We start from the raw sequence: 17,255 nt of genomic DNA, 5'->3' as shown, positions 1-17,255 counted from the left end.
TGAAAATAAAACTATCATCTATGTACATACATATGTATGCATATCTCTGCTCAAAGAATTACACCTTCAGTGCTGTAAAACGATGCGATTTCTGCGCTATCGAAATTTTTTTGTCAAAATGTTAAACATCAGCTCAAAGTTTCTACATTTTACAGCACTTAACAATATCTTTAAGCAGTCTTGTAAAGTACACTACTTTTACAAGAGAATATTAAAGGCAATAAATTGCAATAATTATCTCATACTACAAGTATAAAAGTTTCACAACAATGTGCAAAAGTTGTATGGAACATTCTAGTTCTATTCGTGTGATCTGAGGTGTCGTGAATCGTTGAGCACCTGCAAGTCTGAGGATTTATTTACACCGAATAAGACAACAACAATCAAGGATGTCGGCCGGATGGCAGCAACGCAACAATATGACACCATAAACAAAAGAGCAAAGAGAAGGAGCGAAAGAGAGAGAGAGAGAGAGAGACAGAAAGAGATAGAGCAAGTGCTTGAAAGATTAGTGAGAACGAACGCAGGCTGGGCAGGATATTGTTTGGATTGCATAAACAAACGGTATGGGCACACACGTTGTTTGGCTTTCGAACAACAACTTTCCAGGGCTGTGCAGCCGGTTCGTATCTGCCCACACACACATACACACCAGTTAACTTTTGTGAATCATGTGGACGACTGGAATTCATAAAGTATTCATTAATTGGAAACGCGCGCGCCCTGCCTTTTGCTGACCAATTGCCGAGGATTGCGGTTGGTAAAAACCGAGGCAATTCTCATATTTCAAATTCAGTCTTGTTTCGGACGTTCGGGCAGCAGAACCTGCATAAGTTACCAACCGACCAACCAACCACCGTTCCGTAGTACCGCAATTCCACCTAACACCAAAATCAAAGAGACACACACGCTTTATAAATTGCAGGGGCTATGGTAACGGGGCCACCAAAAACCCAGCTAGAACCGGCAATATGTAGCGAAAAACAAATAAATAATTTTCACTGTGCGTGTTGCCAACGATAAACGCTAACGTGTCGCCCAGAGATACCAAAAAGTGGAAGCCCGTACACAACAACTAATAGCAATAAATATATTATACAAATCACAGAAGAAAAAGAAAAACCAACAACAAATATTAGAAAATAGAAAAACAAATCACTTTAAAAAAAATCGTATTCGACAAGTGCAAAATGTATGATGAGTGCATGTATTTAAAGCGCTAGTGGAAAAATCCATTTGATTTGATTTTTTTTTTTTTTTCAATATTTTGATTTATTGTTTAGCCCGCCAACTACTTGAACGAACTCTCCTCTCTACATATGCGTTAATTACGTAGCAGGAGTGGCGAAACGGGCAAAAAGCATTGCGCAAATTCCGCTATACTGGCCACCGAATGGATAATGGGTATTTGTTTAGACACAGGTAAGCAAAACATTGTGCCAGCTATAATGATTGAGCTATACTTGTAATGGTTGCATTAGCCCAATAAAACAGCCGGTCAAAAAGCAACAGTCAAAACAAACAAAGGCGAAATTACAACAGAAGCTCTAACAACAACCAAAGAAACATAAATATACTGAAAGAGCTGTTGCGTTATTCAACTTTTTGAATATTTCGGCTTATGGAGGAAAATTAAAAATATTTGTACGTTTAACATTTAAAAAATATATATAAATATTATATGCATATATCACGGTAAATTTGTAATACATATGTGGCTATTCAATTGAATTTATTGAAGTAGATTAGCAATAAATAGGAAATGATTTCATTTAAATACAACATTTTGCAATAAGTAAGGAATAAATTAAGAACAATAAATTTAAAAAATAACATTTTTTATTCTTGATAAAAGTAATTAAATAAAACAAATAACATAATTTTTATCAATTTTCATCAACGAATTATCTCTACTACAAATACACTCAAAGAAAAAATATTTAAATAATTTAATTATAACAAATTATAATTAATAAAAAAAAAGATTAAACCAAGACTTCGAGTTTTATCTACATTATTTAAAAGAATATGCATAATGCTACATAGATCTACAGTATATTTATTATATATTTAATATATTTATTGGTTTTTATATCAAGCAATAATAAATTTATTTAACAACTAATTGCTTTTATAAAAAAAAGGGTATTTGTGTTACAGACACTTCTGCATAAAGAGCTGGAATTTACGAACTTTAAAATACATTAATTTGAACTTTATTTTCATTTATATTCTAAATGAATTCTTTGAATATTTTAATTTCTATTTATGAAATTAAAATTGAATATTAAGTTGATTCGCATATAAAAACAGTTTTGAACAACATTCAATTTACTGGTTAATGTAAGAATTTTCGTTTTTAAAGAATAAAATAGATATGAATATAAAATGTACCTGCAAATTCATATTAATTGTAATAAAATTAAAAATTAAATTTTATTTTCTTATATTTTTCAAATTTCATATTATAAAAATAAAATTCAATAAAAAATAAGTATTAAATTTTAAAATTATTAAATTAACCAGTAAATTCAAAGTGTGGCTGAAAAATGTTTTTATCTAATATATATGAATTTTTAAATAAAATATTAAAAAAGTACAAATGGGACAAGTAATCGAAAATAATAATTTGTAGTAAACACAAAGTAGGTTATCAATTGTTACTTATCGATCTACTATACTGATTAAGAGCTCTCTTTGCCTTACAAATCATTGCGAAATTCATATTTAATAATTACATAATAAAATGCATTGCAAGTGTGATCAGATCTGTTTGCATTGAAACGGTTAAATACTATCTTTGCCCTTAAATTACAAAGCGCTTTGACAAAATATTTCTAATCCGAAAAGGACCTTGCACAAATACTATAATTTGTGGTATCAAGCCACGTTGGCCTCGTCGCACGGGTCCTTGGACATGTTCGTTGACCATCAAACGGGCAATAATCTAATATGAAAATCCGAAACACAACGCGTCACAGAAACGACAGAAGCAAAAAAGTAAACGGTTTTTGTGCGCTGAAAAGGGACAGCAACAATAACAAAACAACATGTCAATTAAATAAAACTGCAAGAAAATCAATATATACAAAAAAAAAAAAAAAAAAAAAAGTAGAAGCGAACAAATGTCACAGAAATGTAGAATTCAGTCGGACTGGAAGGAAATACGCGAAATTCTCGGATTTTCCATGAATGAAAAACAGTTCGGTTCGTGTTGATGACGCAATGAGCGGGCTTTCCATAATTTAATAATTGCTGAAACATATTTTAATGATGTGTTACACAGTACAGTTAATTTCCTACTTCCAATACTGAGCAAATTGCTTCCGGTCTCCGTGCGGTGCTAATGCCGTTTGGCACGTAACAAGGCGGGGCGCTAACTTGACGGCACTTCCGGCTGTCGTTCGCCCAGCCCTAAACTGTTGCTTGTGTACATGTTGCTATATATTGTATATGTATGTATGTTTATATATATTTTGATAGATGCCAGCGCGGCACAAGATACCGGCGAACCAGGCAACGATTGGAATCATACACGGAATCAGAATGGACCAAATGCACCGCCTGGCAGCGTATTAGCCATGAACGGCGATTCGGGCAACATCGGCGCCGTCGACATGCAGAATGCTGGCAAAATCAAATTCGATCCACCCAAGGTGCCAGTGATCTTCGTTTTGGGCGGCCCAGGTAGTGGAAAGGTAACCCATTGCGATACATTCATGCAGGAGCGACGCGGCGTTACGCACATCAATATGATGGATCTGCTGCAGCAATACGCAATGGGAAACGGTAAGTGAACTAATGCAACTATATAGCAAGCACAAATATAATAAAATATAAAAGAAATCATACCAAAATATATAAGTAATATATATTATATAATGATAATAATGTTTTTATCAGTTCTATAAACTATAATTTCAAAGTTTTAAATAATTACAAATTAAATATAATAACTAATAATAATAATAAATGCATGATAAATTCATGTACTCACACTAAAATAAAAATATAATAATTCCATAAATTTAAACAAACAAAAATAAAATAAAATTAATTATAATTAATAAATAATAAAAGAGACTTAAGCAAATGGGTTCGAGTACTAAGAGACTTAAAAAAAATAATTGATAAACCTCTACAGAGAGGGTCAAAATTAATTGGCAATAAAAGATTATTTCTTATAAAGTTTTCTAGTTTATATCACCCGCAAGGAGCGTGCATAGTTATATAATAAATAATTTATAAAACTAAGACTAGAATACACTTCAGCTTATATTACAAATTTCAAGTCGAATAGAGAGACGGACGGATAACAAAAAGAATATAGTACAAATTCGCATAATTGTATATATATATTATATGCTTGTTATATTTATTATAATATTACAAATTCTATTGATTTCAATTTGCATGCAGATATGCAAGACTTTTCGCAACTATCGTCGAAAACAGTCACCGAGGTGTTGATGTTGGAAATGAAAATGGCTCCAGCTGCCAAAGCATACCTAATATCAGGATATCCGCGCTCCATGCGCGACGTTGTCGAGTATTCGGAGAAGGTAATCAAAATATCTCAACTTTTCAAATTTATTACATATCCAATTAGGGCAAACCTTAATTTACGAAGGTGCTTAGTATAGTGCGGTTTATTATGAAACAATTTTAGTTTATTTGGCTTGTGTTTGTTAAGCAAATTGCTATTGCTGTTGGGCCATTTGCACTAATTAGCTGTCAAGTGGGTCTGCGTTCATTTGTTGTCGACTAATTCCCATGAATTTTGAAACGTACGCATAACTATGATCTATATTTATGCAAACACACACCAACATATACATATATGTATTTATTTATATATAAATAAATATGTCCATGTACTAATTGTCTCAAGTGGTCGCTAGAGGCATATTTTACTTTTCTACCTTGATGAATGTTAGCCAAACAGGTGTAAATTAGAAAAGGGAATAACTACCACACGTGGCTGTATTTATTAGATAAACTCGAATCTTTATTTATGTTCTTCCAAAATATTTTATTTAAGTAAGTAGTGAGAGTCATGTGTTCAGATTTCAAGATAAATAAAAACTATTATTATACTTAAGAGGAGTAATGCGATTGAGTTTTACCTTAATTTCGTTTAACGCCCATTAAATAGTATTTACTGTTTTTTATATATAACAAACAGAGATTTAATATTCGGTCAATGCCTATTTATAACTTTCAGATACAAGTCGTTAATGGAGTTATCTTAATATCCTGGCGTCAGTCGGTGCTACAGAAACAAATCGATTATGGTGCTAAATTAGGTCATGTTGTACTCTCCTTAGCCAAAATGGAATTGGAAAATTTCTTCAAAAATGTGATGCCAGTCGCTGATTATTTTGATCAAAGCGATATGCTATTGGCCGTGAGTAAAGCAGCTTGAATAAACATGGAAATGGTATTTATATAATATTCTTAATCTATTCCCATTCAGGTAAATGGCGAGCGTGCACCCACTGAGGTGTACAAAGACTTTCGCACCGCTGTGCTAGACATATTGAGTGCACTCGAAAATCAAGAGGCCATACTGAACGGAGTTACAGGTATGGGCAGAGGGATACATGATATACCCGGCAGTATAGTTAGCGTAGACACCGCACCTAGTCAAGCCCAAGCGCCTCACATTACAGACCAAGCCGTCGCAGCGACGGCGACTGCGACTGCGACTGCAACTGAGCCGGGTGAACGAAATGTCACAAATGCTGTGATCTCTCACATAGCCGCCAATGCAGCCACAGCCGCAGCGACACTCCGTACAGCAGGCGGCGGCGGCGTTGGCACCAGTGCGGACGATGACAGCGGCGTAGTGGTTACACAGCAGCCGAAGCTGAATCATGCCGGCACCAGCATCGATGCCAACGCATCCGAAACGGATCGCCCAATACCGCCCATCATTTGGGTCATCGGCGGTCCTGGCAGCAATAAGGCAACGTTATGCCTGAAGGCCGTTGCCCTCAATCCCGGCTGGGCGCACATCAGGTGAATCTATCTATCTATATAGCTCATATATATCTTGCAACTGATTCTCGACATATCCCTGCAGCGTTGGGCGTTTGCTGCGCAATATCACGGACTCTGCGCCACGTGCCAACACCGAAAGCTATGCCGTCAAAGAGGCCCTAGCTGCTGGCGAAATGGCGCCGGAAAAGTCGCTGAATCAATTGCTGGATAACAATATACGTCAACTGCGCGATAAGACCGGCATTATCATCGACGGTTATCCACGAAACCTGCAGCAGGTCAAATACTTTGAAAATAAGGTGAGTAATCGGAGTGTTTTCGTTATAAACCTTATGTTGACAATATTATGGATAATGTTCATGTGAAAATTAACATGAATATTAATGCCATAATTTACTTTTTAATATTTGTTCAGTATTTCTTTTTCAATTAATATTTATGTTGAACCTAAATTTAGAAATAATTAATTTTTAACAAATGTTTAATCTATATATTAAAAAAAAAATTAAAACTTTCAGTTATTTTTTATAGTATATATGTATATTTACAATGTCTGAGTGTCGGTGAGATTCAGCAAAAGCTGCCTTTTTCTCAGAATTCTATCAATGTGCTTTTTTTACCACGTCATCAAAGCACTCTCATCATTAGTATTTACTAGCATTAAACAAAATTCTACAACACTGTTCCTGGCATTGATAAAAATATAAATATCGATAAGATGCTCTATACCATAATAATTTTATTTCCCACAAATGAAATATTAGAAAATGTTTAGATATTTTGGAATGCAATATTTATTAATTACATAGGGATAACATTTCAAACTTTGTTAACTCATTTATAGAAAATATTCCACAATTATCTATATTTTTAAATAAATTATAAATATTTGCTAAGCCTACATAATTGTAATTATATTAATTAATTAATACAAATAATTAATCATTTATATTTATTTTAAGTATTTATAATTTCTAAGTCTAGTATTAATCTATTCTAAAATAATCTATTCTATAATTAAATACTATAAATATATTGTAAATGTTTTCAAAATCATTTAAAATGAACGCAAATTTAATAATTATATATATAAAATATATTGAGAAAATCATATTAGATTCAACGCATTGCATACTTATCAATTATATTGAACTAATGTAATTATTTTATAATTTTTTCTATTTATTCCACTGATTACTACAATTAGATTCTAATATATATATCTCCCTTACGTTTCAGTACAAACAACATCCACCCACCATACTATTGGACTGCTCGAAATTGCAGCTAGGTCGCGGACGCATAGATGATACAGTCTCTTCGTTTCGACGTCGTCTGGAGATATTCCGTGAGCAGACGCTGCCTATGCTGAAGACCATGGACAGCAGCAATCGGCTGCAGATAGTGAGTGAACTCTCTTGATCTTATATATAGTTGGCCAAAACATTCACATACATGCACATACTTACAGGTCGATGGCGACACGGACAGTCCGTCGGTGCAGCGGGAATTCGAGCGGCTCATACGCAATCACATACAGCAGTTGTCCAACAAGCTGGAGGGCGAAGATGCCAGCGAATCGTTGGGCAATCATGTGATGCGAAACGAGCAAACGGATGCCATACTGCACGACCTGGAGACGAATGTGCCCGGCGCTGTGCCCACAATCAGCCATCATGTGAGCATGATGAATGGCCATATCAAGAGTCGCGGCAGCGCCCAGCTGAACGCTAAGCGGCCCAACCAAATGATGAACGGTCATGTGGCCGGACGACCTGGCACTGGACCTGTCGCTCCGCTCGCCCAGCCCGTCGATTTTCGGCATATGCTCGAGGAGGCCGAACGCTATCCGGTCGACTCGTACATGTAGAGACTATAACATAAACACATATCGATCGATGACAAAGTTTTCTAGTTTTTATAAACGAAATTCTCGTATAGCCTAAAAGCGTCTAAATAGTTGTTAAAGTTGTTTTGTTGGTAATTTGATTATGAATTTTATAGCATTGCGTCACTTAGCTGACCATTTTTTGATAAACTACATAAGTAATGGCTAAAAAGCAAAAACAAAAAAAAAAAAAAAAAAGGTCGAAAGAAAATACAATTGTGGGCCAATTGATTTTAATTGAATTCAAATTTAGACAATTAAGTTTAGTAGATAAGCACAGTGATGTCACACGAAAATAGCTTTTAAAAAAATTGCCTTCATTGAAGGCCTCAATACAATTGAAGGTAGCCTTACATACATAGATATATAGCAAAACTAAGCATAAAGTGAATGCAAAAAACAAAAACGAAATCTAATTTAGTGAATCAGTTTAAAAGAACACGAATAAAATGCAGAAAAACCTATGTAGTCCTGATTTTTGAAAAATATTTTAACTATAGCTGGGATTGGCGTTAACTGTGGAGTCTGTGGATGGATCCATGAGAGAAGCTACAATATTTTATATATTATGTGGACCCAAAGAATTATTTTATATATTTCTTTATGATCTTAGGTCCACATTTTATATAATATATAGCGGGATTCTACGCATTTGGTCACCTTTCATTCAAATTTCATACTTTTACATCAAATTTCCTATGCTTTTCTAGAATACCAACATCTAATTGACATTTGTGCACTTCAAGGTCTCAGCCACTCGCATAATAGAGTGGAATTGATTACAATTATGCATATATAGACCATCGACGTTTTCGTATTTTATTAATATATAACAATACACATATTAACAAAATACGAAAACGTTTCATACCTAAATTTCTGATCATTTTACTTATTAATAAAAAAAAAAATAAATATCATTTTACTTGTTTTTATTATTATTTATTTTTATTTAAATTTTACAGGATCAAACAGCGCCTTTTCGGTTTCCCAGATTTAAATTGCGGATTTGGTACGTCTGGGGTACGTGGCTTTGCTTCATCTTCATTTGGCATGCTCACAGTCTCGTACTTTTCCTCGTATTTATATATGAGGCGACGCGAGAGAGGTGCCTTGGGGACATTTCCTTTATTGTAGCCTATTGCTTCATCCATTGTAGGTTTCCATGTCGGCTCATATGCTGAATCTTCATTGATGTTGCTTTCAGAGGTATATATAAATGTTGAGTGTTGTGCAGTGTAGACGTTATACGTGTCCCTTTTGCCTTGTCCATCAGTTTGTATTTCTCCTGATTTGTAATTCAAATTGCTAGTTTTTCCGAATATTTTTGGCAATTCTAGAACATCAGATATTCCTATTGGGTTTGGTGTCTTATCATTCTCAATCTCAAGCTTTATCTTCTTGGGCTCAATCGTTGTATCCTGAGTTTGAGTTGAACGAGTACTTTTCAGCTCGATCGGCTTGTCATCTTTATTTTCCACATTGATAGTCACATCAATAATGACCTTTTCCTCTTGTTGTTTGTTTTCGTCGGCGTTAATTGGTGCGACTTCGGAATGGCTTCTGGATTGCGAACGTCTACGTTTTAAGCTCTTTTTATTTTTCCCATCACACTTCTTATTTTTAGGATTTTTAGCGACATTTTCTTCGTTTTTTCCCATTTTAGAAATTGTTGGTAAATTATTAGAGAAAATAATATGTTTGCTCACGGTGACAAGCGCAAACTTAATGAAAACAATTTTAGTTGCACTGCAGTAGTTTGGCATGTCGCAGAAAAGTGTTGTACAACGTCGATAACAATTAACAAATTATCGATTAAAAGTGTGCTAAAACTTAAATTAGAGATAGAGATTTCAAATTTAATTACATATGTACATACAAAACTTAATACAGAATACGTTTGGTTTCTGAATTACATTGTTTTTAATTTCAACAAAGAAATATCACACTAAATTTGACGATATTGATCACTATTATTAAGCTTCACTTCTCTTGGCGCTGACTTAAAATGCCGGAACAGTCGATATCTTTTGCGCTTGCCACTCTTTCATGGCCCCACTTAATTTTGACTTGGGATAGCAAAAACAAAACTTTTTAGCCACATCATCCTTAATACACTCTGAACTGTTTTTGTAGCTATTCAAGCGACTAATATCTGGCACATGCAAGTCCTCAATAGATTCTAGTTCACGATTATAGCGAACGGTTGCCTGGAATTTTCCCACATAGGGATAGGTGCGGAAACGCAAGCGATAAACTACAATTGAGCCATACATTCCCACTCTGCCATTCTGCTCATAGGACATCTTCTGCTCCGCCATATCCATATCCTGCAGACCCAGACGCTGACAGAACTCATTGTAGCGTTGCATCAGCATCCAACGATTAATATGATACACAACACGCTTGCCAAGCAAATACATTTCACCATCCAGACTCTGTCTTTCAAACCCGTTGCAAGTACACCAATGCTCCTTGACGCAAGCGTCCTGACAGCTGCGCTCCGTGGGCAGCAGGTGCAACAGCGATTGACTACTCGGGCAACTGGCCAGCACAGGCAGCATCGCTGGCGTCGTGGCATTCAGCTGGATCAGGTGCCTCAGCGTATTATACAGATCAAAGTTCGAGCACAAGCGATTGTGATTCATAGCCAAGGCATGAGCGTACTGCGGATAGGTGCTGCGGAACCAGGGCGGCAGGTAGATATGCAACAAAGGTAAACGTTCCTCGAGGAAACTATCGGACAGGTCCATGAGCACGCCATCGCGTGCACCATGATCGCTCACTAGGACAACGATCGAATTATCAAAGAGCTTTGCCTGCTCGAGTCTATTCAGATAATTTGCAAATATACCATCCAGTCCGGAGGCAGCAAAGTTCGAGCTCTGAGTGATTGTGTTGCTCCAAAAGAAGCCAAACACTGGCCGATCCCCTTTCCGGGCAAAGCTGGCTGCGAACTGTGCACAAAACTCGTAAACATACGAGATGCTCAGTCGCCTGCCGACGCAGTAACTATATCCAGACTTTTCGTACATGCTCAATGCACTACCAATGCCCAAGAGAAGCGGCCGAAGATCATAGTCGACGGCCACATCCTCGAAGCCAGGCATATTTTTTAGGAAGGCCGCCTCACCGACATTGTCTTCAGCAAGAGCTGTAACATACCCGGCACGTTTGTAGTCGCTCCATATCCACGAACAGCCATCAGACTCTGGTGTACAACGATTCTCCAGTTGACCCATTGTATGACCCGACAGCATGGTTAACAAATTTGGTATAGTAGTGTCGGCCATCTTGTTGTACCCCTCCAGCTCGAACCAGCCCATTTGATTGACAAATCTAGCCGTCTTTGGCATTGTGCGCTGAAAGTTCATACGTGACATGCTGCCCAAACCGAGGACTATTACGCTGGGCTGACGTTCCACCGGCCGATTCTCGGTATTTTTACTCGTATCGTTCACTTGAATCACGATAATCGCGTCCCGCTGCAAAATTCTCGACCTGTTGAATGAATCATGGCACTCGACCATAATACTCTCCACATCTTGCGGCAAAGCGCATTGACCTCTAAAGTAAACTGGCGCATTTATGCTACGGGAGGTGAACGGGGTTTTAGGATAAGGGATAAAAGGGTTCGATAATGGGTTCGACCTACTTGCTGTTATGCTCGGGCCTCTCAGTGTCTAGAGTGTCTATTTTACGATAGCTGCAGTCGACACTGGACACGAGTGGATTCAATTTCAACAAGATATCTCGATCAACAATTAAATTGTAGTGTTTCGCCTGATCATCGTATTGCACTCGAAATGCATCTGTCGCATTGGAGCAGGATTTCAGCTTGGAGGGTTTAAGGACCTCCATTACCGCACGCGAAAAGGGATCGGCAAACGGCATTTTACATTTCATACTATTTACCAGATAACGCGTTGGCTTTGCAACCATCTCGAGCGAATCATCGTCGTCATCGAAACTGATGCCAAATTCATCGGCAAATCTAATTTTTGACACCTTCGGCTCGTCCGTCTGTTGGACTTTACGCATTCTATTAGCACGTATCATTTCACGTATTTGCTGTTCTCTTGCAATTAAGTTCGGCGGCGATGTGTCTGGTAATATATCCTTGGCTACGGCTGGGAACTGCTCGAACACAATATTCTGTTCATTGCTCTTGTTTCTATAATTTAGCCAGATGAATACCAACAATACTCCAAAGAAAATGAAAACATATTTGCGTAACATTAGCATCCTTTTAAGTCTTGGCATTCCCTCAGAACGAATTTTTAAAAGAGTTGTTTACCTCAAGTATTTACAGAAATGTTTAAACTAAAGCTGAATGAAGCCAAATATTAAGCATTATTTACCTAGAGTTCTTTGATAATATTTCAAATACAATTGTGAGTTTATTTATATAGACAGTCCTCACCTCCTGAGGCCACTTGATGGATATTAAGCTTATATGAATAGCATGCTTTCCAATAGAATATTTTTATTGAAAGCTCTAACGCTAATAACTCCAATGTATATAGTTTTTGGCTATTTAATAGAGGAGGTAATTTAGTCGTAAAGTTTTTAGTTTGACTATCAAAGATATATTATACACGTTTTCCTATAGACCTCTATAGAGGAATATAATATATAAAAGTATATCTGCACATAAATATAAATTATTATATAGTCAATTCCCCTAGAGGAGCTCTTTTTCAGGATCTTCATAGTAGTGTTAGCTTTAAATTTGTAGGATATACCGTTTTAGCCCATTTGCTACGCCCACAATAAACGTTAATAAATTCGATATATTGATTAGATTTTCGATTTTCAATACACAAAAACTACACTAAAAATTCCAACTCTTGCATCTCATATAATACGGTTACCGGAAAAAACACTTTCCGAACGGACAGACAGATGAATAACCAATATACTCATTTCACTTAGCTAATATGTATAACGATTGTTTTTATAAAAGATTCAAAGTTTATATTTTATTTTAACATGGAGTTCCTGGGTCGTTCACATTAATGGTATCAATCGAAAATGTTCGATTAGCCTCGAAGCAAGCGCAAAACTTTTGGGCAACGTGTTCGGAGACACAGAACGACTCATTGCGATACGAATTCAATCGTGTTATGAACTCCTCCTGTACCATAACATGGTTCTGCGAGTCGGTTTGAAATGTGGCACGAAACAAACCTCCATTTGGTCGAGTGACGAACTTGATGCGAAAAGTTTGAATTCTCTGGGACGACATCACAGGGTTACCATCATCATCGAAGATCTGTTTGCGTTCGGCCCTCAGCAATTTGGCCAGTTTTAAGCGAACACATTTCGCTGCATAATTGTGGCTAGCCAGATATTCGTTGATGCGATAGACAATTGTTTTGGCCCAATAGATCAAAACATTGCTGATGCGCACCTGAACATACGAGTCACAGGTGCACCAGTGCTCCGGTATAGCAGCATCCTCGCAGCTGCGATTGACTGGCAACGGTTCGAATAACGATTGGCATTTCGCGCAGGATGAATTGAATTTGAGACCCGATTGCCCCTGGAGTACGAGCAGGTGCTTCAAAGTTAAATGCAAATCGAATGTCGAGCTCAAGCGACGACGATTCCAGTCGAGCGCCTGCACAAACTCTGGATGCTGCTCTCGATACCAGGGTGGCAAATAAATGTGCAGCATGGGCAATCGCTCCTCCAGAAAGCTGGAGGCTAGGCTCATCAAGGCGCCTTGCCGCTGGCCATGATCACTGAACAATACTACAACTGCCTTATCAAACAGGCCGTGCTCCTTGTACCGCTCTAAGTAGCTCACAAAATCCCTATCTACACTGGTCGGCCCACGGAAGTCGTTGTGACTGAAGCCATTCGACCAAAAGATTCCGAAGATCGGTTTCGGGGATTCGTGAACAAAACGCTGCACCAGCTGCAGGCAATAGTTGAAGACGTAGCGAAAACTTTGCCTCCGACCAAGACAATATTCATAGCCAAAGTGCTTTACCGTATTCAAAGTGTTTTGGATCATAAATATAAAAGGGCGTAGGTAGAAATCAACCGGCTTGCGAATGAAGCCAAATGTGAAATAGTGAAATGTATCTATAGAAGGCGTGTCCTCGGCATAGGCCGTCAGATAGCCAGCGTCTTGAAAGTGGTTCCAGAGATACGTGAATTGATCGAAGCAACCCGGCTCATGAATGTTGCACTGAGCACGCCACTGACTCGATCTAAGACCCGTCAATAGAGACATTACATTGGGCAAGGTATTGTCCCCGATCTTATTATAGCCCAGCATCTCATACCAACCCAGCTGCCTCACAAACTGAGCTGTCAGTGGCATCGTTCTTTGAAAGTTCATCTGCGACATGGAGTCAATGCCCAACATTATCACACTGGGCAAGACGCGTCTACGTTTTACATCCTGCTGCTCATTCCGCCCGTCAGGATACTGGATAAAAGAGAATGCATCGCGTTGCAGGATTCGCGATCTGTTGCTTAGCTCGTAGCACTCTACGACAATTCCTTCAATGTGACGAGGTACGGCCCAGTTCTGGCCAAACGGGAGGGGTCCAACTCTCCTAGAAATAAAATATTTTTGGTCATATTTTTGCTTAATATTATAATAGCCCTTGTCTGCTCATTTGCCATTCAGATCGTTCAAACACACCAGGTTAAGGAATCATTTGCTCCGCGTAATACCTCATAGTAGACACACGAAAATTTTAAAATGTCTGGAAATAAATCTGCGAACACCGATTCGTGCACATGCACAATATATTGCCTCTGCATCCCATCATAAAGAACGGAAACCAGATCGGGCTCATCTGTGCACTCCTTAAATTTTTCTGTTTTGAAAATGCTCATGACATCGGAAGAAAACGGATCAGTCCGCGGTATTTTGCATCTGTGATCAAATACATTGAAATCCTTGTCAGTACTCAATGGCTTAACAGTTGTTTGCTCTGTGCTCGATTTGCCATGGAATATAGTTGAAAGTTTCGGTATGGTTGAACTTGTTTGTTCCTCAACAACTGAATTTCCATCACGATTGACAAGTATGAAGACCCAGAAGACTAGAATAATAGCAAGTGTTTGCTTTCTGTATTTCACAATCAGGTGACGAGTCATTTTTTATTTATTTTTTATTTCTTTACAATTTCGAATTTGTCTAGTTGGTGACTGTAAACTGAATGTCTGCTTTATAATGAATAAATAACAATAGATAGTACTCGCAGAACTTGCAGATTAGTGTGTTGTCTAAGGTCTTGGATAGTGCGAAATTTCCTGTTTCGCTTGTGTGTCCCTCACGGATTCATGAATATGAATAAAAAATTAAGCTTTTGGTTTGCAAAGGCAGATCTCCTTTGCGTTGGGCTCATCCACACAATTGGTCTTGTTCGGAATGACATCCAAACGTCGTATCCAATCCCCAGGAACTCGTATAATACTCGGCCCCTTGCTGCAATGAACTGTCGCATAGAAAATCGCTTTCGGTTGAGTGGTGAACTTCAAATGGAACGAAAAAATTCCATTCTGTGGCTCCACCTCATTTCCATCAATGTCGAAAAATTGTTTCCGCTCGGCTCTTAGCAATCTATCGAATTTTAATCGATAACACTTACTTTCAAAGTCCGGCCTATTCAGATATTGTGTGATGCGATATACAACTGTCTTCGCTAAGTCAATCATGTGCTGATTGTTCGCCACGGTCATATGCAAATCACAGCTGCAATAGTAATGGGAAATGCCAGCATCCTCGCAAGTGCGATTGACGCCCAGATTGACAAATAGCGATTGAGCTTTTATTGCCTCTTTCTGGAACACAATGCCGGGATGCACCTGCACGAGCAGATTCTTAATAGTCAAATGCAAATCATATGGGGAGCACAGCCGACGACGATTCACCTCAAGCGCGTTTCTGACGTCTGGATACTGTTTTCGGTACCAAGGCGGTAAATAGATGTGCAACATGGGCAATCGCTCTTCCAGAAAGCCCGAGGCCAACCGCATCAAAGGTCCCTTGCGCTGTCCATGGAGGCTGAACAAGATGACAACTGCCTTATCGAATAAGCCGTGCTCCCTGTACAGCTCAAGATACCTCACGAAATTCCTATCCACGCGTGCCGCTGCGCTAAAGTCCTCATGGCTGAAGGTCTTTGTCCAGTAGAGCCCGAAGAGCGGCTTGGGCGTCTCATTCATGAATCGCTGTACCAACTGCAGGCAAGACTCGAAAACATAGTGGAAACTCTCTCTCCGGCCCAGGCAGTAGTCGGATTCCCCCTGACCACGCCCTTCCCTTTCCATAATTTCCTTGAACACTTTCAGAATGGGATAGAGATAGTAATCCACGGGCTTGCGCGTGAAGGCTAAGGAGAGAGAATCTTCCGCATAGGCAGTCAAATATCCCGAGTTGTGAAAATGATTCCACAGGTAATTTAAAGCGTCCAAGCAACTTGGTTTCACCATATCGCAAAAGTGCTGCAATTGTGGCAGTGCTCGACCGGTGAGTAAAATAATTTGATTGTAGAGCATATTATCTCCAGCGCTAGTATAGCCAAGCATCTCATTCCACCCTGTCTGCTTCACAAACTTTGCAGTCCGTGGCATCGTTCTTTGAAAGTTCATCTGAGACATGGAGTCAATGCCCAACATTATGACACTGGGATAGGCCCGACTGCGCTTCTCATCGTTCGTTTCATTCCGTCCGACTAGATGCTGCACAAAAGAGAATGCATCACGTTGCAGGATTCGAGACCTGTTGCCTAACTCAAAGCACTCCACGACAATTCCTTGAATGGAACGGGCCACGATCCGGTTACTACAAGTAAATGGTGATCCCTTGTTCCTGAATGCGAAATTATGGTTGAATGGAGGTCAGCATAAGATAACTAAATACATACCAGATGGGCTTATCACTTGGTCCACTAACGATCTCGTAAAAGACGCACGCATAGTGGGTCACACTTGGAAATAGTTCCACAAATAGAGATTTATTAAAGCGCAATAGATATAGTTTTTGCTGTTTATTATATCGCACAGTGAATAGGCCGGGCTGATCCGTACATGCCTTGGGCTTGGGAGGCTTAAACATGGCCATGACATCAGGGGAGAATGGATCGACTCTTGGTATTTTGCACACATGATCAAAAACGTTAAAGACGCTGCACGAGGCAGTCGTTTGAGGTTGCGGGGCAGCAGTCGCTTTGGCAGATGCATTAATGTGGAGATTTTTATGGCTCTTTCGACCTTTCTGAATTACATCAACAGTAGCTTCACGTCCAATATATATATACATAGTTATAAGCAAAATTAAGGCAAACAGAAGTTTTCTATTGCCAATAATCAAAAAATTAAACATTTTCGTAATTAA

At 38.3% G+C, this 17,255-nt stretch overlaps 4 protein-coding genes across 8 annotated transcripts; 1 reads left to right on the top strand and 3 right to left on the bottom strand.

The window, feature by feature from the left end:
* The first annotated feature begins 118 nt into the window (after nt 1–118).
* LOC6576580 (adenylate kinase isoenzyme 5) lies at nt 119–8,355 on the top strand. 4 transcript variants are annotated; one of them, XM_015165256.3, is made up of 9 exons: nt 119–564; nt 1,284–1,422; nt 3,484–3,789; nt 4,420–4,562; nt 5,225–5,407; nt 5,477–6,021; nt 6,086–6,302; nt 7,243–7,407; nt 7,475–8,355. In XM_015165256.3, exons 2-9 carry the CDS (start codon nt 1,401–1,403, stop codon nt 7,871–7,873), a joined length of 1,980 nt encoding a protein of 659 aa, XP_015020742.1. In that variant the 5' UTR covers nt 119–564; nt 1,284–1,400; the 3' UTR covers nt 7,874–8,355. The 4 variants fall into 4 exon arrangements, with proteins under 4 accessions (XP_015020742.1, XP_015020743.1, XP_032585049.1 ...); XM_015165257.3 differs by having other exon boundaries at nt 119–1,192; XM_032729158.2 differs by lacking the exons at nt 119–564; nt 1,284–1,422 and adding an exon at nt 3,096–3,207 and having other exon boundaries at nt 5,477–5,585; nt 5,673–6,021.
* Nucleotides 8,356–9,729: 1,374 nt separating this feature from the next.
* LOC6576579 lies at nt 9,730–12,283 on the bottom strand. Its single transcript, XM_002002532.4, has 2 exons — nt 11,547–12,283; nt 9,730–11,482 (listed from the first exon to the last, which is right to left on the bottom strand). The coding sequence occupies exons 1-2, from the start codon at nt 12,152–12,154 to the stop codon at nt 9,895–9,897; spliced, it is 2,196 nt and encodes a 731-aa protein (XP_002002568.2). The 5' UTR covers nt 12,155–12,283; the 3' UTR covers nt 9,730–9,894.
* A 568-nt stretch (nt 12,284–12,851) lies between these two features.
* Nucleotides 12,852–15,022, bottom strand: LOC6576578. Its single transcript, XM_002002531.4, has 2 exons — nt 14,553–15,022; nt 12,852–14,463 (listed from the first exon to the last, which is right to left on the bottom strand). The coding sequence occupies exons 1-2, from the start codon at nt 15,011–15,013 to the stop codon at nt 12,879–12,881; spliced, it is 2,046 nt and encodes a 681-aa protein (XP_002002567.1). The 5' UTR covers nt 15,014–15,022; the 3' UTR covers nt 12,852–12,878.
* Nucleotides 14,982–17,243, bottom strand: LOC6576577. 2 transcript variants are annotated; one of them, XM_044008781.1, is made up of 3 exons: nt 16,786–17,243; nt 15,175–16,730; nt 14,982–15,142 (listed from the first exon to the last, which is right to left on the bottom strand). In XM_044008781.1, exons 1-2 carry the CDS (start codon nt 17,241–17,243, stop codon nt 15,218–15,220), a joined length of 1,971 nt encoding a protein of 656 aa, XP_043864716.1. In that variant the 3' UTR covers nt 14,982–15,142; nt 15,175–15,217. The 2 variants fall into 2 exon arrangements, with proteins under 2 accessions (XP_043864716.1, XP_032584942.1); XM_032729051.2 differs by having other exon boundaries at nt 14,982–16,730.
* Between the last annotated feature and the right edge of the window lie 12 nt (nt 17,244–17,255).

The sequence above is a fragment of the Drosophila mojavensis genome, unplaced genomic scaffold (genome assembly GCF_018153725.1).
Source record: "Drosophila mojavensis isolate 15081-1352.22 unplaced genomic scaffold, ASM1815372v1 contig_36, whole genome shotgun sequence".
Taxonomy (NCBI): domain Eukaryota; kingdom Metazoa; phylum Arthropoda; class Insecta; order Diptera; family Drosophilidae; genus Drosophila; species Drosophila mojavensis.
Note: the sequence above shows the minus strand (reverse complement) of the source record. Positions and strands in the feature narration are given on the sequence as shown.

Excerpts from the sequence above, each read along its gene's own strand:
- LOC6576580 (XM_032729156.2), top strand. The coding sequence starts at position 3,126 with ATGTCACAGAAATGTAGAATTCAGTCGGACTGGAAGGAAATACGCGAA. Across the intron at positions 3,208-3,483 it reads CATGAATGAAAAACAGTTCG|ATGCCAGCGCGGCACAAGAT; the intron begins GTTCGTGTTGAT and ends ATATTTTGATAG. Across the intron at positions 4,563-5,224 it reads TTGTCGAGTATTCGGAGAAG|ATACAAGTCGTTAATGGAGT; the intron begins GTAATCAAAATA and ends TATAACTTTCAG.
- LOC6576579 (XM_002002532.4), bottom strand. The coding sequence starts at position 12,154 with ATGCCAAGACTTAAAAGGATGCTAATGTTACGCAAATATGTTTTCATT. Across the intron at positions 11,483-11,546 it reads AGGCCCGAGCATAACAGCAA|CATAAATGCGCCAGTTTACT; the intron begins GTAGGTCGAACC and ends CACCTCCCGTAG.
- LOC6576578 (XM_002002531.4), bottom strand. The coding sequence starts at position 15,013 with ATGACTCGTCACCTGATTGTGAAATACAGAAAGCAAACACTTGCTATT. Across the intron at positions 14,464-14,552 it reads GCAAATGATTCCTTAACCTG|GAGAGTTGGACCCCTCCCGT; the intron begins GTGTGTTTGAAC and ends TTTTATTTCTAG.
- LOC6576577 (XM_032729051.2), bottom strand. The coding sequence starts at position 17,243 with ATGTTTAATTTTTTGATTATTGGCAATAGAAAACTTCTGTTTGCCTTA. Across the intron at positions 16,731-16,785 it reads CCAAGTGATAAGCCCATCTG|GAACAAGGGATCACCATTTA; the intron begins GTATGTATTTAG and ends TTTCGCATTCAG.